Genomic DNA, 27,083 nt, shown 5'->3' on the forward strand with positions numbered 1-27,083 from the left:
TTTAAACTACTACCCTAGATAAGCTGAGAGCGAAACCCTGAAGGAATGTTTCATAATCGTGGTCTCTCATTATTTACTCTATCATGTACATGGCATTTCATATATTACGCATTATATAGTCTATATAATTCATTATCCATTACTATTTGGTGTATTGTTAGTATCAAATTACAGTACTACACTAGCAACGCCGTTATCTACACCCACAAGTACTGATATATACTAACGGGCCATCATCATGGTTTTGTCTCTCAGCCTATACTAAATCAGCAATCCCCCAAAATTGGGCAACCACAGGCCATAACAAGAACCTATCGGACAACAATTGAAACCTGGGCAAAAAAAATTTCGCAATATAGAACAATACACGAAATACGTGATCAACAAGTATCGGGTTAAAAAACGGATCTGAATTGGTATTCATACCGCCGATTGATACACAAATAACGCATACGGATAAAAAAGAATTGAATTACCTTCCATTATTGAGAGAAAAACGATTGCAACAACGCCGACGAACCAAGATCGAAAAACCGAGTATCCGCCAACCGAGAGTCGACAATTGCAACGTCGGAAATTCTAAAATAAAAAATTGCAACGATGGAAGATGGAAAAAATTGATTCTGGAACGCGTGGGAATACTTAAAAAAGCGTAAGATCTTCCAGGGAGGATTTCATGGAAATTTCCATAACCACCAACATATTATTTCCCTAATATGCCCTTACACGAATTAAAATTGATTAAAATGTAATATTTAAGTTCAATATTTTTGGCCTTAGGATGATGAAAATAGACGGTTGAGACGAAAAAGGAAAGAGGAGGAAATATGGGAAAAGAAAATGAATACATCCCTATATATATATAGGGATGTATTCATTTCCTTTTTGTATCTTTTGTTCTATTGTTCTTTTTAATCTCAGTCCTACGATTTTGTCATCCGACTGTTAGATTGATGCCACGTGTCATTCAATAATGCAGATTTTCAGTTGAATAATGCATACCGACTAATAATGCACCATTATAGTGTAATAATGCAGATTTTCAGTTAATAATGCACACCGACTAATAATACACCATTATAGTGTAATAATGCAGATCATCACAACCATCCAATTCAAGGATCCAAGGGTTGTGATCATATGATAACTCCTAAATCATATGATAATATGATAACTCCTAAATCACGTAATAACCCTATAACCAAATCTGAACCACACATATTTTCTAATCTTGTGGTTGAGATTCAAACTTAGATTTACTTCATAAAAAAAAGCGCGGGGTAAATATGTCATTTCCCTCGTTTAATTTCTGAATTTCGCTAAATATTAGGTTTACTGCATACAATGATAGTTTGCCGGATAGAATGATAATCTGAGTTGATAAAATGATACTTTTGGCTTATATATGTTAGGTTTACTGCATACAATGATAGTTTTGCCGGATAGAATGATACTCTGAGTTGATAAAATGATACTTTTGACTGATAAAATGATATATGTTAGGTTTATTGCATAGAATGATAGTTTTGTCAGATAGAATGATACTCTGAGTTGATAAAATAATATTTTTGACTGATAAAATGATATATGTTAGGTTTATTGCATAGAATGATAGTTTTGCCGGATAGAATGATACTCTGAGTTGATAAAATGATACTTTTGACTGATAAAATGATATATGTTAGGTTTATTGCATAGAATGATAGTTTTGCCGGATAGAATGATACTCTGAGTTGATAAAATGATACTTTTGACTGATAAAATGATATATGTTAGGTTTATTGCATAGAATGATAGTTTTGCCGGATAGAATGATACTCTGAGTTGATAAAATGATACTTTTGACTAATAAAATGATAAAATGATATATGTTAGGTTTATTGCATAGAATGATAGTTTTGCCGGAATCTATCATTTTATCGCATAGAATGATATATGTTAGGTTTATTGCATAGAATGATACTCTGTGTTGATAAAATGATACTTTTGACTGAGTTGATAAAATGATACTTTTGACTGATAAAATGATAAAATGATATGTGTTAGGTTTATTGCATAGAATGATAGTTTTGCCGGATAGAATGATACTCTGAGTTGATAAAATGATACTTTTGACTGATAAAATGATAAAATGATATATGTTAGGTTTATTGCATAGAATGATAGTTTTACCGGAATCTATCATTTTATCGCATAGAATGATATATGTTAGGTTTATTGCATAGAATGATACTCTGAGTTGATAAAATGATACTTTTGACTGATAAAATGATAAAATGATATATGTTAGGTTTATTGCATAGAATGATAGTTTTGTCGGATAGAATGATACTCTGAGTTGATAAAATGATACTTTTGACTGATAAAATGATAAAATGATAATGTTGGCCTATAAAATGATAAAATGATAACTGACAAGAATTTATTATGCATCCACACGATTATGCAGACTGTCAAAACACAATTCAATTTACTCTATCCATGTTGAATCTAGTCCACAACCAATCACATCAATATAAAAGACTCGGACGCCATATACATACATACATACATACGTGTAACTGAACCTCATACATCTGTTTTCATGAATAATCATCAGAAATTAAAACATGAGTAGTCGCAGCTTAACACCTTACAAACCAGATACTAAAACATAAATCAACTAAATCCGAATCGAAGTAGGTGTTCATTTTATCATGTTATCATTTTATCATGAGCGAAATTCAGAAATTAAATGAGCGAAATGACATATTTACCCTCTGCGCCTTTTTTATGAAGGAAAGCTAAGTTTGAATCTGAACCACATGATTAGAAAATATGTGTGGTCCAAATTTAGTTATAGGGTTATCACACAAATTGGGGTTATCATTATAATGCACCCCTATATATATATATATATATATATATATATATATAGGGTCTTGTTAGGTTGAGATTTTTTAGCTTAATTGAGAATTGAGATGCATTTTCAGCCACTCATATTGAAATGTCAACTGCAAGTAGATTATGTCAACTAAGGGGTATTATCGTCATTTCATTTCAATAGCCAGAATATCAAATGTCAACAACTCGTATTAAAATGTCAACAACTAAAAAAAATTTAATTTTTTTAATTTTTTTAATTTTTTTTAATTTTTTTAAAATTTTTTTAAATTTTCGCGCGATGTCAACTACTGAGACATGATGTCAACTACGATGTGTAGTCTGCACATCAAATGTCAATAGCTCTGCACATCAAATGTCAACAGCTTATAATTGACATTATATATGTGTAGTTGACATGAATTGTATATGTAGTTGACCTTATATGTGTGTAGTTGACATGAATTGTATATGTAGTTGACATTACATGTGTGTAGTTGACATGAATTGTATATGTAGTTGACATTACATGTGTGTAGTTGACATGAATTGTATATGTAGTTGACAAAAAATAAAAAAAAATAAAATAAATAAAATAAATAAAAAAATAAAAAATCGAAAAAAAATAATTTTTTTTAAAAAAATAAAAAAATATTTATTAAATAAAATATATGATGAAATTACAAATATGCCCTTTCACAATTAATTAATGTAAAAATATTTTCCATGTGGCAAATTCTGGACCACTCATTTAATAAAAATGAGTGGCTTATAATGCATCTCAATTCTCAATTAGGCTAAAAAATCTCAATTGATCACAACCCTATATATATATATATATATATGCGAATTGAAATAAGGTTGGAGGAGGACCTTGCCCTCAGTTGAGTTATTCCAATATTATTTTGGTACTGTTATTATATGCATGTTGTGATTTAGTATGAAACAATTAATAAAATTGTTGGAATAAATGTTCAAAAGTTTCCGTCACTTTTTTGCTCTGATTTTTTCAGATTTGAACAAAAGGAGGAAGAAAAGAAGAGCTGTGGGCAAAGAATATTAGATGTAGGCCATATAAATAGATGTTTGGAAAGTATCAGCTCTTTCTAAGTAGCATTTGAACTAATTTTTTTATTTTTTGTTTTGAAAAAGGTAACAATTATTTCAGTTTTGAGGGGTCTTAGAAAATGACTTTGTGTTATTTGCAGCCTGTAAATACAATCTCAAATTGTTTTTTGTTTGTTTGTTTGCCAATAATATTCTTGGCATTTCACATATTCTTCACAATATAGGGAAAATTAATCATTTTTTTATAATATGAATTGGGCCCATAGTTTGTGTGGTCCCATGTCCTATATCCAATCGCCCATCAAACTGACTTTGATTAAGAAATCCTAAGGTATGAAATGAAGGAGGATGTATGGACCACTGTTCTAATAATAGACAATATTGCAAAAATATTTTTCCAAATAATTCACTTAAATGGTAGTAGTAACATATTCACAGTCGTGTTGTTAGAAGGGTCGGGTTGGGCCCAATTGGTACTTCAGATTCTTGGGCCAAAAAATAGGTGTCATTTTCTGAGTTTTACCTGCACTTGGGGGAAAATAGTTTAGACTAATGAAATAACATATCAACGCATCAAATTGAGTACGATGTTCATGTAATAAAAAGAGTAAACGATAGTATAAAAGTGAAACTCGACTCTCAGAATATTTGGCGATAATGGTGATCAGAGGAGTGGGGAAAGAGGAGTACAAAAGAGTGACATTGATGTAATAAAATAGTCAGATTATTGACTTACATTGATCGGTGTGATTGGATCTATCTCGGTTGTTCTTGAGGACATGGTAATGTTATTGCGGACATGACTGGATATAGTAATGTTCTTGATGACACAATAGTATTCTTTTTGGACATAGTGGTATAGACATGGTTGGACACGATAGAATCGTAAGTTGGTGTAGGGATCAGACGTAGATCGGATTCACAAATTACCAAGACCTCTTTGTTCTTCATCAAAGAGCTCAGTCAAACTCTAACCACGCGACTGATTTACATTCAATGTTTACAAAAACTTGAATACAGAATAGAGTTCTATCTATTATACAAGATCAAGATCCTCTTCTAGATCGAGCTTCTTTCACCTGCACACTCAACAAACGTATCAGTATCACAAGGAACAGATCCTCTCGGATCTAACACACTAACACGAGTAAACACAAGAAATATGCAAAGAACACAGAAGAAACTGATGCTTCGGCTCAGACACCCGCCGATAGCACAGGCCTATTCTCAAGAGCTCAGATCCAAAGGAGCACAACTGAATCTACCAGTGATTAACCTCACACTCCAGATTCCAGCGTCAACAGACTCCACAAAACCAGATCTATCACCTCTGAGAACGAACTCACACAGAAACATTCAAACACCAAAACCCTAGTTTCACCAACACTTCAGCAACCGAAGTGGTTGCCTTCTCTGCTACTGTAGCAAGGTCTACTACACTTCCAACCGTGAGAAGTCACAAAGAAATCGCCGGAGAACCGTCGGAGAAGGAAGCAGAAAGAGAGAAGAAGAGAGTTTCTGAGAGCATCAAGAGAGTAAGAGAGAGAGTGTAGAGTTAGGAATCAATAAAAGCCAAAAGACTAACCTCTCACATAACAAACACACATCACAATCCGACAGATAAGAACCTTGATCCGGGTGAGAGTACACGTGGCTGCATCTGGAGTAAGAGGCATAAGTTTTTGGGCCAAGCCCAATCCAACTTCACATGGGCCATTACAAAACAATCAGCCCAACATGAGAGTCCACCAATTATTCAACATACTCCACCTTGGACTTCATTCTGAGAAACCAGCCTGTGCTATAAGCTAAAGTGAAACTCATCACAGCCTATAAGGCAATCCCCCCTCAGCCTCAAAGAACACAAACAAGGTTCACTGGCATTTAGGGAATCACCATGCTGCCTCCAGACACCATAGGGTTTAAATCCATTAGTCTAGGAGGACTTCTTGCCTCAGTTCACATACCAGCTTTACCAAGACAAGTAGGATGACTGAGGTCTTTAATCCCCGGGACAGCAACTATCCTAGATCAAAATGCAGGAATTTAATGCAGAAAATAAGTTTTTCAGTAGGCAAAGGTTTTGTACCCATATCAGCAGGGTTTTTATCTGTATGCACCTTATACAGAAAAACTTCACCTTTTTCTACTATGTCCCTAATGTAATGGAACCTTACATCAATATGTTTAGTTCTATCATGAAAAACAGGGTTTTTGCATAACTGTATTGCAGACTGAGAATCAGAAAACACAGAGGGAGATAACTTCAGAAATTTAAGTTCAGAGAGAACTCCCTTTAACCAAACTGCTTCTTTCATTGCTTATGTGATAGCAATGTACTCTGACTCAGTAGTGGATAGTGCCACTATAGGCTGCAATTGGGACTTCCAACTGATACAAGAACTGCAAACAGTAAACACATAGGAGGTAGTTGACTTCCTCTTATCCCTGTCATTTGCATAGTTAGAATCCACAAAACCAGTTAAGGAAACACCATTTTCACACTTAGAATAACACAATCCATATGTTGCAGTATGTTTGAGATATCTCAGAAGCCATTTCAGAGCTTCCCAATGCACAGATCCAGGATTTGACATATATCTGCTAAGACATGAAACTGCATAGGCAATATCAGGCCTAGTACTTACCATCAAATACATCACAGAACCAATTGCATTAGCATAAGGAACCCTCTTCATAGCATTAATATCAGACTTGGTTTGAGGACACTGATCTTTACTCAACACAAAATGAGAAGCCAAAGGAACAGAAACAGGCTTTGAATCCAACATGTTAAATTTTTTAAGAATTTTGCACACATAAGGTTCCTGATGCAACACAAGGGTAGAAACTTTTCTATCTCTGAAAATATTTATCCCTAAGATCTTCTGAGCATCACCTAAATCCTTCATGTCAAAATTCACACCCAAAGCAGACTGAACAGACTTTATGGTTTTCAAACAAGGTCCCATTATAAGCATGTCATCAACATACAACAACAGGAACACAGGCACAGAAGAGTTAAGGTCCTTAACATACAAGCATGCATCAAAAGTGCTTCTCACAAAACCCAACTTATGCATACAACTGTTAAACTTAATATTCCATTGTCTAGGAGATTGTTTCAAACCGTACAAAGCCTTTTTTAGTAAACACACATGATTGGGAAATTTGGGATCAACAAAGCCTTCAGGCTGTTTCATGTAGATAGGTTTATATAAATCACCATGCAAAAAGGCAGTTTTGACATCCATCTGTTTTAATTCCCAATTAAAATGAGCACACAAGGCAAGCATTAATCTGACTGTAGTGAATTTAACAACAGGAGCAAAAATTTCAGTGTAATCTACCCCCTCTTGTTGAGTAAACCCTTTTGCAACTAGTCTGGCCTTGTACCTAAGACCCTCCACCTCATTTTTCAGTTTGTATAACCACCTGCAATCCACCACAGATGCTCCAGGAGGCAAAGGAACAAGTATCCAGGTAAGGTTAATCTTAAGAGAGTGCATCTCCTCTAACATAGCTTTATGCCACTGATTCCAAAACTTAGATTTAGTTGCTTGCTTATAGGATTGGGGTTCATCCCCATCAGACTCATATACATTAAAAGCCTAATTAATAAGAGCAATCAAGCCAACAAATCTAGTAGGTTTTGACACATTCTGTCTTCTAGCTCTATCTTTAGCTAACACATAATTGCTCAAATCAATATCATCAATAGCATTTTGCACACCAGAGGGACTTTGTATAATATTCTGGACAGGAGAATTGTTCCTTAAAGGACTAGCATGCATATCATTGTTATCCACATCAATATCCACATTTTGAGGAACAAAATCATTGAGATTTCCCTCATTGGGTGTCTCATCAGGTGTAAAGACTGGATAAGTATTCCATAAAGGCTGCTCCACCTCACTTGGAGTATCATCCTGATTCTCCACTTCAGTGAGTGGTTCTATGGACTCCACCTCCTTGAGAGGTTCATTGTCCACATATTGTGGAGTTGGGTCAGCAGTCAACTTTAAGCAAGGGAATTCAGCTTCATTGAAGACCACATCCCTACTAATTATGACCGTAAACCCAGATTCATCCCTTATCCAGACCCTATAACCCTTAACACCCTCAGGATATCCAAGGAAAACACATTTCCTAGACCTAGGCTCAAGTTTGTCAGTCTTGTTATGCACAAAAGCAGCACAGCCAAATACCCTTAGGTGAGAAAGAGATATAGTATTTCCAGTAAACACAGACTCAGGACATTGTCCCTTAAGAGGCACAGAGGGAGACCTATTGATCAAATAAGCAGCAGTCAACAAAGCTTCACCCCAAAATTTCTTTGATAGACCAGATTTACTAAGCATACATCTCACTTTTTCAAGCAATGTCCTATTCATTCTTTCAGCCACCCCATTTTGTTGGGGTGTATAAGGAACAGTTCTATGTCTTTTAATACCATATGCAGCACATAAGTCATCAATCTGTTTATTACAGAATTCCAGGCCATTATCAGTTCTGATAGCTTTAATCTTCTTACTAGTCTGAGTTTCTATCAAGATTTTTCAGTTTTTCAGTTTCTCAAAGACATCATACTTATGTTTCATGAGAAAACACCACACTTTCCTAGAGAAATCATCAATAATAGACAGAAAATACACAGAACCAGAGTGAGAAGACACTGAGGCAGGGCCCCAAACATCCATGTGCAAATATTCCAGAACACACTTGCTCACATTAGTAGGCACAGGAGAAGGAAAAGAGACCCTGTGTTGTTTACCCAGCACACATGTATCACAGAAAGGTAAGCTACTATCCACATCAGACTCAAATAAAATGGCATGTTTCTTCAAGATGTTCAAACCCTTTTCACTCATATGCCCTAATCTATCATGCCATAACATTGTTTTATTACTTTTAACCACATTAGCATAGGCATTTTCACATGAAAGAGGCACTGCATTGCAGACATATAAACCACATTTCTTGCTGGTCTTAAAGAGACACATAGATCCTCTGCAAATTTTCATGCCACCATCCCCCCATTTTCCCCCCATCCTAGCAGCTTCAAGAGCAGTGCAAGACATCAAATTGTAGCAAAGATCAGGGACATATCTCACATTTTTCAGACAGAGCACAAAACCATTGTCAAACTTTAAATACACAGTGCCAATACCATGAATTTCACATTTCTTATCATCAGCCATAGACACATAAGTATTAGTAACAGATTTTAGCTCAGAGAAGACCTCCTTGTAAGGACTAACATGATAAGTACACCCTGAGTCACAGAGCCAATCATTTGAGGTAAAGGGGCAATCAGGAGAGGCATTAATAAACATTAAATCATGCACCATGAAAACACATTCATTATCAGCATCATACTTAGCCACATTAGCAAGATTTTCAATTTGAGTGTCATTATTAGGGTTTTTCTTCCTTTTAGGCTTAGTGCACTCCTTTTTATAGTGTCCTACTTCCCCACAATTGAAACATTTCCTAAAAGATTTAGGATCCCTGCTATTGGACCTGGATCTATACTTTTTTCTAGACTTTGAGTGAGAGCCTGATCCATTATTAAAGTCTTTACCCCCTCTAGTTTGAGATCTACCTCTAACATTTAGGGCCTTATTAAAGGTACTCTTAACTGCAGCCCTTTCCCTTAATTCCAATTCTTTAGATTTTAAGGAGCTCGCAATTAAATCAAGAGGGGCAGAATCCCTGCCATACTTAATGGCAGCTTTAACATCACTATAGGAATCAGGTATGGCATTCATTAGAGCTATACTTGTGTATTCATCTATGGTTTTATCACCAGACCTTTTAATGTCTTGCACAAGCTTCTGAAATCTATCAATATTATCATCAATGTCTTTAGATAAGTCAAGCTTAAATTTGAACAATTTTTCAAGCAGATACATTCTAGAAGACATAGAAGTTTCAGTATACAGAGAATCAAGACTTTTCCAGATTTCAGAAGCAGATTCTACATGATCAACCTTCCTAATCACAGAATCAGACAGATTTAACACAATAGTGGCTCTAGCCAACTCATTCATCTCATCAATTTTATCCTGATCAGTACCTTCAGGTAAGGAGCCATCAAAACACATTTCATTTTCTGTTTCCAGATCATAAAGTCATTTTTTCCATTGAAAGGGATCAGGCCGACAGGCTGAGTCATTTTTGCAAAGATTTTCACAAGAGCACAGGAAGCAAGACAAACACAGAGAACCTTACACACCTTACAGCACAGAGACATACAACAAATACTTAGAACACACTTTCTCACAGACAACCAGCCTCAATTCCCTGACTGTCACGATCACACTGGCAAAGGCTATCCCAGTTCGCAATCACTCTCTCTTGGAGGGCGCAGGGGGTCACTTTGGCAGTATCAGTGCTTGGTGGCCAAGTGAAGTGAGGTCAGATACACAGAGCACTACCAAACAATAGCAGAAGCAACAACAGAACACAAGAAAGCAGCGATGTCCTAAGTTCTTGCCAAGAACCAACTACCAGCAAAAATTCCCAAGCCTATGATTGGCACTACAACAGAAAAGCAAATACCAGCAGGTTTCAGCCAATTTACCAGAGTGAATCCCCTCTCGAAGGAGGATTCCACTTGCCCACCTCCTTATGCGACTTGGCGTGCCGATCTAGTCCCCCCATGGCTTTGATACCACTGTAGGGATCAGACGTAGATCGGATTCACAAATTACCAAGACCTCTTTGTTCTTCATCAAAGAGCTCAGTCAAACTCTAACCACGCGACTGATTTACATTCAATGTTTACAAAAACTTGAATACAGAATAGAGTTCTATATATTACACAAGATCAAGATCCTCTTCTAGATCGAGCTTCTTTCACCTGCACACTCAACAAACGTATCAGTATCACAAGGAACAGATCCTCTCGGATCTAACACACTAACACGAGTAAACACAAGAAATATGCAAAGAACACAGAAGAAACTGATGCTTCGGCTCAGACACCCGCCGATAGCACAGGCCTATTCTCAAGAGCTCAGATCCAAAGGAGCACAACTGAATCTACCAGTGATTAACCTCACACTCCAGATTCCAGCGTCAACAGACTCCACAAAACCAGATCTATCACCTCTGAGAACGAACTCACACAGAAACATTCAAACACCAAAACCCTAGTTTCACCAACACTTCAGCAACCGAAGTGGTTGCCTTCTCTGCTACTGTAGCAAGGTCTACTACACTTCCAACCGTGAGAAGTCACAAAGAAACCGCCGGAGAACCGTCGGAGAAGGAAGCAGAAAGAGAGAAGAAGAGAGTTTCTGAGAGCATCAAGAGAGTAAGAGAGAGAGTGTAGAGTTAGGAATCAATAAAAGCCAAAAGACTAACCTCTCACATAACAAACACACATCACAATCCGACGGCTAAGAACCTTGATCCGGGTGAGAGTACACGTGGCTGCATCTGGAGTAAGAGGCATAAGTTTTTGGGCCAAGCCCAATCCAACTTCACATAGGCCATTACAAAACAATCAGCCCAACATGAGAGTCCACAAATTATTCAACAGTTGGATTTTGGTAAAATTTGTGTTGAAATCTGACTCTCGGCGGGGATAATATTATGATTTATGATATATGAGATGCCGCAAAAGTGGAAAATTATTTATGTGGCCGACTATATATTCAAATACTAACAATTTCTTCGATACTAATAGAATCCGCAATAGCGGACGTCTGCTATTGCAGCGGAACAGACGGACACGGACGTCCCTTACGAACGAGAGGTCGTCCGCGGGTGTGAGCGGACGTCCGTCGTGACGTCCGCTATTGCGGTGACACGACGGACGTCCCATTTTTTATTTTTTTAAAAAAACTTTATATATACGGCTCGTTGAACTTCATTTCATTCGCACCACTTGTATTAACGAGTTTCTCTCTCTCTACTTTCATTTCTTGTGAAGATAAATGGAGCATGACATTGATTCTCCCGCCACGAGCGAGTCCAAACGCCGACGTTCCCCGTTGGAGGTGGGGGAAACGCCGGCGGAACTGCAGGGATGCCCAGGATAATGCCCGGAATGGCGGCGATGATGCCCCAAATGCCGGCGATGATGGGCGGGTACTATAATATGTGCCCTTGGATGGTGCCCCAAATGCCAGGGGAAAGTGGAGGGACGGTGCCCCAAATGCCCGGGGGCAGTGGGGGGATGATGATGCCCAGGGGAGTGGGGGGATGGTGCCCCAAATGATGCCCGTGATGGGGGTAATGATGCGTGGGATGATGATGCCCGGTATGATGCAGAGCATGCCTGCTGCTGCGGGGGGTAGCAGAGTGGAGGTCCCCCTATCACCTGGGGACAATGTGTATCGCCACTACATGGATTTATTGTCTAGTGATTCCCAGAGTACTCCACTTGAAACTCAGTTCACCGGCATTGAGACTTTCTCTTTGGAGGAGTTGGAGATATCTGCGGTCAGGGAGTCTCCCACTGAGATACCACCGGCGGTAGGGAAGTCGAAGAAGAAGATCAAAGGGAAGGGAAGGGTACGGGCACTAGTGAGTCCTCGCGTGTCCTCATCGACGAGAGGGGGGGACGAGGGAGAGGAGGAGGCCGGCGAGGGAAAGAGGACCGTCTGGAGCGAGGCGGAGTGCGTCGCCCTGGCAAAGGCTAGGAGGAGTATAGTCGAGGATCCCTACATCGGAGCTAACCAGACTAGCGACAGGATGTGGTGGCGCATTAGCCAGAACTACATCAAATTCAGCCCGGCAGGTAGGAAGCTTCACGATGGAGAGCAATGCCGGAAACAGTGGGAGCAACCGAGGAGATCGCTCACCCGATTTTCCGGCATCTACGAAAACAACGTCCGTACGGAAACCAACGGCATGTCCATGGAGGATGTGAAGAATTTGTCAATGCAGCAGTTCATCGACAAGAAGAAGAAGTTCGGCGTCTTCAAATATTGGGATGTCTATCTTGTGCTGCAGGATTCCGCCAAGTTTCATGCAGGTGTTGAAGCTGGCTGGCCGAAGCGGACGAAGCTCAACGCCTCCGGCGAGTACAGCAGTAGTGCCGATTCCCACGACCTCCCCGAAGCCGCCGCAGAGATCTCGACCCTTCCATCGTTTTCCCGCCGTCGTAGCCCGATTGGGCAAAAGACCGCGATGCAGACGGCTAGGAGAAGTGCCAGCGGGTCCCACAAGGTCCAATCGGCAGCTCCTAGCGAGGACAATGCCGAACTCACCCACCTCGCGTGCATGCAGCACAATCATACTTTACTCGACACCATAGAAAAGTGGCGGGAGGCGATTGACCCCTTATACAAGGAGATGTTGAAGGGGGTCATCGACAGTATGAAGCGCGAGTTGGGTCTCGCACCACTGCCCGGGAGTGACGGCAGATCTGGCCAAGGGGACGGCGAGGAGTGAGGTGGGGGCCGCGTGTATCGAAGCTTTGGGATGTTTTTTAAATTTGAACTATGCATTTTTTTTAACTATGCATTTTTTTAATAATTATGTATGTTTTTTAAATAAAGTGGTTGCATTTTCCCCGTATTCGTATCGAAATTTTAATTCTATAAAATTGCATATTTGTGAATTTGTGAATTTTGATTATTGGGATGTTGCCGGGATGTGCTTGGGGATGTCCGTTATTGTGGAGTGGGATGTCCTTATGACGTGGCAGGAAGTGTTTTGGGATGTCCGCCGGGACATCCGTCCCTATTGTGAATGCCCTAACTAAGAACTCACCTGGATCGCACGATTTGAAAATCAGACCTCTGGAAATATGCCAAGTGTCATCCACGTTCTACCAAAAATAAGAAGACAATGGCATATGGTTCAATTTGTCCAGTGTAGCCATTATGAATCTATGGTAAATCAAATTTTTCACACACAAATGATATGTACTAGTAGTATATGTGATTCTGTATAATTTTCAAAAAAAGTTTAGACCACGACAGTGGAATAACATAATCGGCGATATACAATTTGTATCACACTCTTGCAGACATTAGAGCATCGCCATAGCTACTCTCCGAGGCTGACGGCGTTCGTGCCAGCGGAGCGACACAGCCCCGTCCGCCGTTGTGCTCGCGCCAACGGCACGACGCTGCTCGATAATAAGAGCACGTCCGTGCCGCTGAGCAGGTCGACGTGGTGGCGTGCGATTGACCAACGGCAATGTCGTTGTAATTTCCTTTTTTAAAAAAAATTGAAAATAATACCAAAAATTAAAAATATATATATTTTCGGATTCCCAAAAAATATATCCGTTTATTACCGTTTTTTTGAAATTTTTTTGAATTTTTTTAAAAAATTTTAATCCCAAAATCATCTATAAATACACACATTTATCATCCATTTTCTCATACAACACATTCATCATCCATCTTCCTTTCTTACTCAAACCCTCTCTAAAAATTCAAAAATGGATTTCACTGATATCATGGCTGAAGCGGAGCTCGAAAAAACAAGAATACTATGAACAATATCGTGCCGCCTATGAAGCCTATATCGCCGTCGCCACCCCCGCCCCTCCTCCTCAACCAACTAGATCAAAACGCCGCTACATTCCTCGTGACTGGCAAGGAGCCCATGAAAGGCTCGTTGCTTACTATTTTTCCGACACGCCGCGGTTTCCAGAAGATTACTTCTGGCACCGTTTTCGCATGTCAAAACGGTTGTTTATGCGTATTGTCAACACATTGTCCGCCTGTGTTGAATACTTTCAATCACGTAGAGACGCAACCGGTCGACAAATTCTCTCGGCGTTGCATAAGTGTATTTGTGCCCTCCGACAACTTGCTACTAGGAAAACGGCTGACCTCTTCGACGAGTATTTGCATGTGGGTGAGTCAACTGGAATCCTATGCCTCAAAATTTTTTGTGACGACATTCGTTCTGCTTTCGGTGAGGAATTCCTTCGGGCACCCACCACCGAAGATTGTCAACGGTTGCTTCATCTTCATGAAATAGTCCACGGTTTTTCCGGTATGCTTGGCAGCATTGACTGCATGCATTGGAAGTGGAAGAATTGTCTGAATGCTTGGAGGGGGCAACACTTAAGCGGCCACAAAGGCGGCGACCCAACGCTTATCCTTGAAGCGGTCGACGACTACCGCCTATGGATTTGGCATGCATATTTCGGTGTTGCCGGATCCAACAACGACTTGAACGTGCTCTATTCTTCACCACTCTTCAATGATGTTTTGAATGGTGTGGCACCGGTGGTCGACTTCACCGTCAACGGAAATCCATACCACATGGGTTACTATCTAGCCGATGGTATCTACCCAAGGTGGTCGACTTTCGTGAAGATGCTTAGCAATCCGCAAGACCCGAGACAGGTTCTTTTTGCCAAGCGTCAAGAGTCTGCTCGGAAAGACGTCGAAAGAGCTTTTGGGGTCCTTCAAGGCCCATTCAACATTGTGAAGGCCCCATCTCGGTTGTGGTACTCTAAGAATATTGTCGACATCATGTACACGTGTATTATCTTGCACAACATGATTATAGCTGACGAAGGACCGAGGGCGGCTAACTTTTACGACGAGGATGAAGCCGGAAGCTCAACCGCAAGGTCTCCCCCACGCCAAGGTGTGCATAAGACGGTGCGAGAGAGGATCGAAACAAGACACACAATGCGCGATACTAAAACCCACATTGAGCTACAAGAAGACCTAATCAAATACATTTTGGCGAAATTCGGCGACGAGTAGTGGGTTTTTTTAATTTTATGAATTTAATTATGTAATTTTTAATTTTTAGGACTTTTATTATGTAATTTTTAATTTTTAGGATTTGAATTATGTAATTTTTAATTTTTTAGTAATTTGTAATAGTATTCCGGGTATTTTTAATGCATTCTAATATTGTGGAAATGTTTTTATTTAAATTGAATAATAGAATTGTGGGACCCTTGAGCATGTCCTTGCGGAAGAGCATGAATGTGGGTGTTGTGCTCTTGGGAAAGAGCATGGAGTAAAAAATGAATAAAAGTGGATCCGGGCCCACTTCCGTAAGAGCATGGATGGGATGCTCTTATAGAAAATAGTTGGCAAGAAAATGAAAATTTATGTTAAATGACAAAATTTATAAAGCTGGATTGTTTCTAGAATAAAAGCAAGATATTTTCCACATAAGACTAAACTTAGAGTAGACTTTATTTTCTGCCCTTTTAAGTCTTATTCTTTTTCCATCTTTTTCTATGACCCCTGTCTTGATCAACTTATAGTCCTCCTTTTAAGGTCCAAATCCGATCAAATGGATATTTATTTCAAAATTAAAACTGATGTTGATCCAAATTTTGATTGATTAATTCATGTCCATGCCTCTTAACACAATTTTAGTTGCATTTGAGAAATAAGATCTAAAAAAGAAAGAAAAGTTTATTGATGGTGTTATATTAATTGGAAACGTTTATTGGTTGTGTTACATTAATTGGAAAATATTTATAATATGTTCCCATGTGCGGAAACAGTAGATGTGTAATCAATGATTATATATCAAGTTTATAATAAATTTAAAACCTTTTCGTACTATTATTATTTAAAAAGAAAGAAAAGTTTATTGATGGTGTTATATTAATTGAAAACGTTTATTGGTGTGTTACATTAATTGGAAAATATTTATAATATGTTCCCATGTGCGGAAACAGTAGATGTGTAATCAATGATTATATATCAAGTTTATAATAAATTTAAAACATTTTCGTACTATTATTATTTTGTTCCGGTTCAACATGCAATTATATAATGTTTGATAATGTCTATATGAGAAGTGATTTTATTGACTCTCATTTGTTTGTGTGTAGATAAATAGAATATTTGTTTCTTTTTGTAAATTTTTAACCATTTGTTTAGTGAGAGGTTTGGATTTAAATGGTGTCGGTTTTTTTTTCTTTTTTTTTAATTTGGTTTATTTATCAAATAAAAATATAATGGAAAATAGTGATTGTCGTTGTTGCATTTAATAGTTGTTGTACTTGGTTACACGTCTAGGCAAAAAAGTGCCTTTTTTTCCTTTTGCGGTTTGCACAAACTTATCTTTTTCTTCTTATTTTCATTTTTGTTTTCTGTTTTTGTCTAGAGTGAATTACATAAATTATACTTGATTTTTCACTTTCACACATAAATAGTACCTGATCTTTTTTAATCATTTTTAGTACCCTATAATAAGAATAAAAATGTGATATTTTGATTATTTCCATTGTTAGACAGGTTATATTTTCAAGCTATGATATTTCCATTGTTAGATAGGTTATATTTTCCAAATTTGACTATGTATTTGATGGTAAAATAGCAATATTTATATAGATAATAATAATAATAATAATAATAATAATAATAAAATAATAATTATGTGCTCGGAGCTTATAAATTAATTTCTATAATCCCCTTTCCGACTCGGGATGGGATACCCTGCTGTCCAAAATTGTACAACCACCCCAGCTATTCCTAATACAGCCAGTTATATTCATAATTTTTTCTATTTTTTTATTTATATATTCATTTATTTTTTGTTAATAGCTGCTATGTAAAATTGCACAGGAGAAAATCCTCATCCTCCCGACTCACTTTGTACGTGGATAAGACCATTTAAAATAGAGCTAATATTAATAGGGTAGTTAACAAAACGCAAGTTCAGACACATGCTTCTACTTGAAGTGTATTAACCATACAAATAGAAATAAAACTACCTAATTTCATATAAGTCCCAATCTTATTATTCTAAATTTGAATATATACCAAATTAAAATTCTCAGAAGCCTAAATATTTTAATATTTTATCAAAACTATCGATATAGCCTGAGAATCCCTCCTAGTTAATTGAAACAACAATATTCAGGATGATATATATTGATAATCAAAATGATGTAATCCATTCTTAATTTCATACATTTTACTCTAATTACTGCAATGCACATATCATGACAAAGAAAGATGATTCATAAATTATTTTCGATACTTTAATAGTTCAATTTCTAATCAGTCGAAAACAATTTTGCTCAAGAATGAAATCACAAGCAATAATTTTATTTCACACATTGAAAATTAATGCATAATTAAAAAAAAAGAGTGACAAAGAATGAGTAGGTGACACTTGGTGATGTTTTTGTTGTCTACAACACACCAACCAATGAGCGTGTTTATCCTGACAGTGACAGCTCTGTCTCCATACACATGTCTATTCGTGAGTGGTACGTCGTGGCTTGCAGCTGACCGCCCGTGCACACGCTTGTTCCGGGCCTCATTTTACCCCAAAAGTCCAACCAAGTTAAATGGGCTGTTGGGCCGTCAGTTTCTCAAGGTAAGCTCCGTAAAATGCCTAATGACATTTTAAAAAAAATAATATTTTAATGCAATAAGATTGTATTTTATCATTAACTTGTTCATTAAATTTTGTTTCCCTCATACAGTGTTAAAAAGTCATAGATTAATTGTACATCCTTCCAAAAACAATATTACTCTTTATTTTTCATTTTTGGTTGTCCACTAAAATTAAGTATCTAGCTATTTATAATAAATTATTTCTCTAGTAAGATGTTAAAACATGAATCATTTACTACAAGGACTATTTTTTATGGACTTAGGTAGTAGATATTATCGAACAATAAATTATGTACACTACAAAATATATCAATGTCTTATATTATAAAAGTCGTTATAAATTTATAATCAAACATGTCATGTTCATTTCATGCTGATTGTTACTCCCTTCGTATGTAAATATGAGATCCTTTTTTTCATTTTAGTTCTTCCGTGAATAAAAGTTCCGGTCATATTTATTATAAGTGGTAATAAGGTCACATATTCCATTTAATGATTTCACTCACATTTCATTTGAACCTAATAAGAGTATATATAATTGGGACTAATATTCCACTAACTTTTTTTTCACCCACTATTCTTAACATTTTTTAAAATATGTGTTGGACAGAAATGAAATTACAAATGGCGGATAAAAGGAGTATACTAGCTCTGTGTGAATCAGAAGATTTTCTATATAAGAATACGAAATCATAATGTTAATTGCAAATTATTAATGGTTCAACATGATATGAATAAAGTGGAATATAGAATATGGGATATGCGAGTCATAAAAATATGGAATTTATTTTAATGCGATAAGGATGGATTTTTCATCAAACCCGGATGTCAATTAAATTGTGAAAGTGGTGTGGAGTGGAGGCACAAACCATGAAAACTTATTGAGAGTGATGTATTTGTCATTGATAGGCATAGGAGATATGAATTGATGTATTTAAATTTGAGTTGCATGTGATATATGGTCAAGATCATTAAATGAGATAGACTTGTATGAAAGTTTAGATAAACAAAGTGGACCTAGTTACCGATACCGGTTATACGTTTTAAATATTTTTTTAACAAACATAGTAAATTAATTAAAACTTTACATAAGAACATGCATAACGGTGGATCACAACGCTAGCCATTCCAATCTGCCATTAGCCACCACCATGCAAGGGATAGAGTCGCCGGCCCGAGACTCTCTTGTGGCTCTTCGGCTAAAAAGGTCGTCATTCGCACGTGTGTTGTACTTACATCTCTTAGTCATTTACAATGCGAGTGCAACGCATGCGCTAGAGAGTCTAAATGCATGGGCAACCCTGAAATTAAACTTAGGAGGGATAAAAATATTTACAAGCAAATATTAAAGAATTGAGAAAGGGTCATTAAGAAGAAATTTAATAAATTTGTAAATTTCAAAGAAAAACCAGTATAGATACAAATTGAGAGAGAGAATTTGCACCACCTAAGAGCCATGTGGCTCCGCTACTAGCTAGATGTGCGAGTAAGCGAGTTTGAGACATTTTTTTATTATATAAAATCGAAATATTTAAATAAATAGCTATTATACCACACTTAAAATTAAATAATTTTTAAAATTGAAATTTACTTTTCTTTCCTTTTTTAGAGAAAATTAAAAATTATTTTTTTGTTAATTTTGAATTACGATGTAAAGATATTTTCCAACAATATATGTTAGCATTAATTGGCTAAAAATTTAGCTCGTGCTATAAAATGAACAATGGAGATAGGCAAATTCAGGTTAAAATAAAAAAAAAAAGATCAAAGTTGTGTCAATTTTTAAAGTACAATCTTTAAACTTTTTTCAAAAAATAATCACTAATGACTTAGGACATGTAAAGTGAGGTCATATCAGAAAATGTAGGTCTAGACTCAACTCGATAATTTGGTTAGTAAAGTGAGGATTATGTCTCAGTGGATATGGATACTCAGATGGTATTGTGTTGTTAAAGTATTAATTATTTGTAATAATATAATCCACAGACATATGAGTACCTCTTAATTTCGTCCTTTGAAACTCTTCTCATTTTGTTATATAAATATGTTATTCAAAATATTTCTCATTTGTTTTTAAGAGAGTACGTAATATATAAGTGTAATCAATTAAGAATGTATTTTTACTACAAATTGTAAACTAAATCTAGACCATTAGATTGTCAAATTTGTTGTTAATAGACAGACAGAAAAACCATATACTTATTGGCTATTCATCTAAATTGAAGTATATTTCTTATCAAAAAACCGTAGTGGTGAAGTGGTAAAACAGTGCCATTTTATTTTCATTTTTAGAAAAATATAATTACTTGCATTTAAAATATTATAATGAAATATATTTCATTTGCTATAATTTAAATCATAAAAACTGAATAATGTTGAACCGACATTAATGAATATGTTCCTTATGTTTGAATTAATACATTCAAATTGATCATATTATTGGTTAATTAAAAAATTCTAAGGCTTACGTTAATGATAAATAGTTTTGAAGTAAATATTGGATTGTTCTAAGTAATCAGAAGATAATTTTTAATTTGAAAGAGACATTTGAAATGTTTATATGTATAACTTTACTAATTACACAAGTCTGTACACATTTAATTTTCTTTTATTATGATTAACAATGTTGTTTTGTAAATTAATATAATTTGTTCTTGCGATTAATTTCATTTTTATTTACAAAAAGTTAATGTAGTATTTCTTTAAAAAAATAATTCGGCCCGATTAATCTGAAATCCGAAAGATTAGAGTTGCACATGCTCCTATTTTTCAAATTACAGTTAGGCCCAGCCCAAGAAACTACAGTCATGATATGTTAAACGGCATCGTTTAGGCGAAAGGGCGACGCAACCATTCGTTAAAGGCTTAAACCCTGATATCTCTTCCTGAATTGGGTGAGGCAGAGCTTAAACCCTATCTCTCTCCATTTCCCCTTAAACCGTATTCAAATTCCCATCACACCCTTCTCGCTGACACGTATTTTCATATCATGGCTTCCAGAATTGCCCCATTTCACCCAATTTTGAGACCCATTTTGTGCGATGTTTTCCCTCACAAGCTGCATTATCAATTTCTCAGGCCCGCAAATTTGCAGAGGAGATTGCTGTTAGCCTCGGTTCAAGCAATTAGGCCGATGCCGCTCGGTAATATCAGATTCTCGACTCGTTCGTCCCGGGAGAGGATGAGTTCGGGCATGGGCAAGGGCTCGCGGGCCTCGGCCTCCAAGAGTTTGATTGAGGATGAGGCTGATCTGAGTGACTGGGTTACTGATCTGAATTCGAGCTCATTCAAGAAAACTCGGGTGTATAGTGATAGTGAGGATGATGGTGGAAGGGGTGGGGATGGGAGGAGAAGACGAGATGGAGAATTTGATAAAGATTCCGATTTTAGTGGTAGACGAGGCGGTGGTGGACGTGGGGGGCGGTTTTCTGGTGGTAGGGGTGGTGGGAGAGGCGGGGAACGTGATTCGGGTAGATTTGGCAGGGGTGGTGGTAGTTCGTTTGGAGGGAGAGGCGGGGGGCGTGATTCGGGTAGATTCAGTAGGGGTAGTGGTAGTTCGTTTGGAGGGAGAGGTGAGGAGCGCGAATTTAGTAGGGGCGGTGGTAGCTCGTATGGTGGGAGAGGCGAGGGGCGTGAAACAAGTAAATTTACCAGGGGTGGTGGCAGAGGTGGGGGGCGTGATTCTGGTAATTTGAGCAGGGGTGGAAGATTTGGGGGTATCTCGGATGAGAGGAGAGAGCGTAACAATGACTATGTGAGCAGGGGGGGTGGAGAGTGGAAAGAGAAGAGACAGAGTGAGAGAGGTTCGGGAATGACATATGGAAATAGAGGAGGAAGAAGTGGGGATCGAGGTGGTTTGGCGACGAAAGGAGGAGGAAGAGGGATGGAAAGAAGAGGGTTTGTTGTTACAGATGACGAGGATGTGGATGTGGATGTGGATGAGTATGATGATGATAATGAGGAAGAAAATGATAAGGGGTATACAAGTTTTAAGGATTTACTTAACAGTGATGAAGCAGATGAAGACGATGATGATGACGATGAAGATGAAGAAGCGAGAGATGACGAAGAAGTGGAAGTGGTGAGAGCCAAGCTTGAGAAAGGGAGCTCTGCTAAAAGCTCACCCCAAAGTAGCGATTCATACCTTAGCGAAAGCAGGTGAATTTTATATCCTTCTAGTTGTACATACACAATTCCTTTGTTAGATGATCGTTTTCGAATGGGAACATAGCCTGTATAACTGTAGCATTGTAGTTTTAATGGATTAGAGCAAAAAATGTTGTCAGTGTGGTCTAAGTAAAATTGAGTTAACAGTGATTCATTTTATAGAGATCCCACTAACTTAGTTGCTTATTGTTTGGCATTAGGAAATGTATTACATGGTAATGGGTATGGGTTGAGAAGAATATCAGCTGGGAGGTTAAATACAGAGGATCTTTGAATAGCGAAAAATCAGTTTCTCAAAGTAGTTGGCAAAAGAAAATTGCCTAAGATTGAAGGGCCTTAGCATTATTTTTATCACTTTTTATGTAGTGTTTGTGTTCTCTTAATTGCAATGTTATCAAATAGCGGATATGACGGAGCCATGACGCTATGGCATGGCGTTCGGTGGTGGAAACGCCATAGCATAGCACCATGTCGTTTCCATAGCACCGGCATATCCGTCATAAGACAACATTGCGTGTGTACTGCATTTAGGAATGGGGCATTATGCAAGACACATGGAGTTGGAGTTGTATTTTATGCTTTAATAATTGTTTAAAGTGTTTTAGATGTTATATTTTTAATATTTTTTATTTTTTGAATTATAAATAAATATATATGTATTATTTTATTTATTTAATTATTGACGTCATATCCGCCATGCTAATACGCCATATCTCTGTGGCAGTTTTTAGGCAAACCGCCATAAGCCGCCATACGAGATTGATAACATTGCTTAATTGTTTTGAATGGGTATGCTCCACAGGTTCGATCAATGTCCCATCTCACCTTTATCACTTAAAGGAATCAAAGATGCTGGTTATGAAAGGATGACTATGGTGCAAGATGCAACTCTTCCTATCATTTTGAAAGGTTGATAAGGCTTTAGAAGTTACTTTGTTGTGATTCTGACATGTGCCGGAACTACCCATAAACTGAAACTAGGGGTCTATGCTTTGCCAGCAGTTGTCTCTTCTGTTTACTACATATACTTTTCAAGTTGAAACTTAAGAAAGGATCATTTCATAAGTACATTTAGGGTTTGTGATTTTAATAGGTATAGTTGCACACTTATATTGCAGATATATGAGAACATACATAAGCACACCATATAGTTCCAGGATCTAACCAATGCATCATACTATTATTTTTGTATGTTTTTGTTGCAAATCGCTAATGATCCTGTTTCCAGGTAAGGATGTCCTCGCCAAGGCAAGAACTGGCACAGGGAAAACTGTTGCTTTTCTGGTAATGGTTTTGGCTTATCATTACAGTTTCTCTATTATTATAGTACTTTTAATAAATGAATGATCCACATTTTCACCAGTAAATTATGAAGTTCAGTATAAGGTTATCGAATTAAATTTTATGTCATTTTATAATGCTGGTAGATATGATGAAAAATTCCAGTGCTTACTATTGCTGAATCAATTCAGCTTCCTGCAATTGAAATCATAGCTCAATTACCTCCTGCTGACCGCGATCAAAAAAGATCCCCGATACACGTGCTAGTGATATGCCCAACAAGAGAACTTGCTACTCAGGCTGCTGCCGAGGCCAACAAATTGTTGAAGTATCATTCTTCTATTGGTGTTCAAGTTGTCATAGGAGGTACCCGGTTAGCTATGGAGCAAAAAAAGATGCAAGCCAATGCATGCCAGGTGATTTCTCTATGTTACTGTGTGTTACCCTTTGGTTTAATTATTATTGTTTTAATTGTATACGAGCCCGATTGTCCTCAGTTGGTCGTATAATACATAAGACTATAAGAGCTTGTAAGGCTCTATCTGATCTGGCTGGCTATGTCTGGCTCAATCATCTGTTCTATTTGAAAATGCAGATACTCGTGGCAACACCTGGAAGGCTTAGGGATCATGTAGAGAATACAGCTGGATTTGCAACTCGACTCATGGGAGTTAAAGTCTTGGTCCTTGACGAAGCTGATCATTTACTAGATATGGGATTCCGCAAAGAAATAGAGAAAATAATAGCTGCTGTCCCAAAACAACGACAGACACTTCTATTTTCTGCAACAATTCCACAAGAGGTAATATTTGTCTTTGATCATGTGGTACCTTGTGAATTGGTGAATTCTGAACTTATAGCACGCAGGTTCGTCAAATCTGCCATGTTGCCCTAAAACGAGACCATGAATACATAAACACAGTAGAAGAAGGAAGTGAAGATACACATGCGCAGGTTTGTTGGAGCGAGCTATTCTTCTCACTGCTATATCTGATGTTTTGTAAATCAGAGTCGTGATAATTTGTAGCATTCCAACCTTTTCAGGTCAGGCAGACGCACCTAGTCGCACCTTTGGACAAACACTTTTCGCTTCTTTACACTATGCTAAAAGAGCATGTTGCAGATGATGTTAACTACAAGGTATCCATATCTACGAACTCTGTAGTATTCTCCTTAATCATCCTCACTCTGATTTAGGTATTCTTCAAATCACATTAAGAATTAGAATAGCGAGCCTAGAAATGGAGTGTGATAAAGGCATGTTTGTTTGGGGGAGTAAGGCCTTGAAGTTCTTTGAAGAGCCCATTGTGAAATAAATAAAAATCACTTTGATGTCAAATGGAATAACTCTAGAATTCTTATGGGACAGAGATCTTCAACAATTCTTAGCATCTATTTGTGTCTCCATGATTGGAATGTTCATTATAATTCTGATACAAAACAGTGACAGATCAAGACAGCTTTGAGTTGTGTAATCTATATCATCTATTATAATTTATCACCCGCAAGAGAGCTAGTCGAGATGTATTCTTAGAAGATTGGACACTTTTCTGTAATTCATTACGAAATACGTGGAAAATATTTACTTATGTGATCCAGCCTTTTTTTGTGTAACAGGTCCTTGTTTTCTGCACCACCGCAATGATGACAAAGCTCGTTGCTGAGCTTCTCAACGAGCTTAACTTGAATGTCAGAGAGATACATTCTCGAAAACCACAAAGTTACAGGACGAGAGTCTCGGATGAGTTTAGGAAGTCGACTGGTCTAATTCTCGTCACGTCTGACGTGTCTGCGCGTGGTGTTGATTATCCTGATGTCACCCTCGTTGTGCAGGTTATTCAATACTCGATCCATGTTCCTTTGGTTTTAAATTCCTCGCTGTACATGTTGACTGAATTGTCATTTTTTTTTGTTTAGATCGGTGTTCCTGCAGATAAACAGCAATATATCCACCGATTGGGTCGAACCGGCCGAAAAGGAAAAGAAGGGGAAGGTGTGCTGTTGTTGGCACCTTGGGAAGAGTTCTTCTTGAACACCATCAAAGACCTGCCAATATCGAAGGCATCTGAACCATTGGTCGATCCAGATACTACGAAAAGGGTAAGTAAATCATTCACAACTGTAGATAGAATTATTATTCTTTCATTCTTTATTCTTAGTTTTGGTGTCGTGTGGCAGGTCGAACGTGCTTTGTGCCAAGTCGAGATGAAGAGCAAAGAATCAGCATACCAGGCGTGGCTCGGGTACTACAACTCCAACAAAAGTGTTGGTCGAGACAAATATAAGCTCGTGGAGCTTGCAAATGAGTTCAGCAGGAGCATGTGTCTGGACAACCCTCCGGCCATTCCGAAGCTAGTCCTCGGGAAGATGGGTTTGAAGAACATCCCTGGATTGAGATCAAAGTAGACAATGAAAGACACATTTTCATTTTACGTTAGTTTTATGTGAGGAGACTTGACCATCATTAGCCTAAATTTTTGTAAATTCAATCTAAGCAAGGAAATTTGTAGGCCATTTCTTTGTAGAGAAACATTTATAATGCTTATGCTTTTGCCGAAATGTAAACAAAGATAATTTGATGGAAATCTAGCCTCATATTATTACGGTCATAGACTTGATTACTCATCAATCTTACAACATACTACTATTAGAGCACCCGCAATGCATCTCGCAGGTGTCTCTTATCTCGTCCCTCCGAGACGAGACTCGTGCGGGATGCGTTGCAGCGTCCTGTCTCGTCCCACCGAGATGGATGGCACCACGCATGACACCCACTCGACGGCCGACGAGTGGGCTTCGTCACGCTGACGCAATAAATCATTTTTTTTAAAAATTCAAATTTAATAAAAAAAAATCAAACGGTAATATTACCGTTTTCGACCGTTTTTTCTTTTTTTTTATTTTTATTTTTTTACTCTATAAATACTACTATTTCATCCTCATTACACACACAAACACACATCTATTCTTCCCAAATCATTTCCATTTCCTCTCCAATTTTCATCTAACCTGTCCAATTTTCATCACAAAATGTCCGGCGACGGAAACGAGGGCGGCTCCGGTGGGTTTGACATCAACGCGTTTGGCGACTGGGGGCATGTACAATGTATTGGGTGGTTCGGGTTCCGGTTCGTCGACGTCGGGCACCCAAGGCTCGTCGACGCCGGCGGGGTACCAACCACCCCATTTTGATGTGGATGCATACTCTCGTCCCTCCGCCCTGAGGTATTCGCATGGATTATCCCAAATTAGGGAGGATTATCCGGATGAACCCACTCCGGAAGGAGGACGAGGCGGTTGAAGCTCCAGGGCATTCGACGCTGTGGAGGAAGAGGCAGAGGCGGCCGAGGAGGATGAGGATGTAGGCCGACATCCGTACAGCCGCAAGGATACGATGGC

General features: G+C 37.8%; 1 protein-coding gene across 1 annotated transcript; it reads left to right on the forward strand.

Annotated features, from left to right (window-relative positions):
* Positions 1-21,105: 21,105 nt before the first annotated feature.
* On the forward strand, positions 21,106-26,269 carry LOC121777713 (DEAD-box ATP-dependent RNA helicase 31-like). The gene is made up of 11 exons (XM_042175057.1): positions 21,106-21,667; positions 21,809-22,394; positions 23,206-23,312; positions 23,632-23,687; positions 23,876-24,100; positions 24,280-24,486; positions 24,552-24,638; positions 24,729-24,824; positions 25,302-25,517; positions 25,602-25,784; positions 25,863-26,269. Exons 1-11 carry the CDS (start codon positions 21,226-21,228, stop codon positions 26,088-26,090), a joined length of 2,433 nt encoding a protein of 810 aa, XP_042030991.1. The 5' UTR covers positions 21,106-21,225; the 3' UTR covers positions 26,091-26,269.
* Positions 26,270-27,083: the final 814 nt, after the last annotated feature.

This window comes from Salvia splendens, chromosome 18 (assembly GCF_004379255.2).
Source record: "Salvia splendens isolate huo1 chromosome 18, SspV2, whole genome shotgun sequence".
Classification (NCBI taxonomy): domain Eukaryota; kingdom Viridiplantae; phylum Streptophyta; class Magnoliopsida; order Lamiales; family Lamiaceae; genus Salvia; species Salvia splendens.

Bases quoted from the DNA above. Each gene is read 5' to 3' on its own strand.
- LOC121777713 (XM_042175057.1), top strand. From the start codon at position 21,226: ATGGCTTCCAGAATTGCCCCATTTCACCCAATTTTGAGACCCATTTTG. The intron at 21,668-21,808 runs GTGGTAGGGGTG...TTGGAGGGAGAG, and splicing joins ACGTGGGGGGCGGTTTTCTG to GTGAGGAGCGCGAATTTAGT. The intron at 24,639-24,728 runs GTTTGTTGGAGC...CAACCTTTTCAG, and splicing joins GTGAAGATACACATGCGCAG to GTCAGGCAGACGCACCTAGT.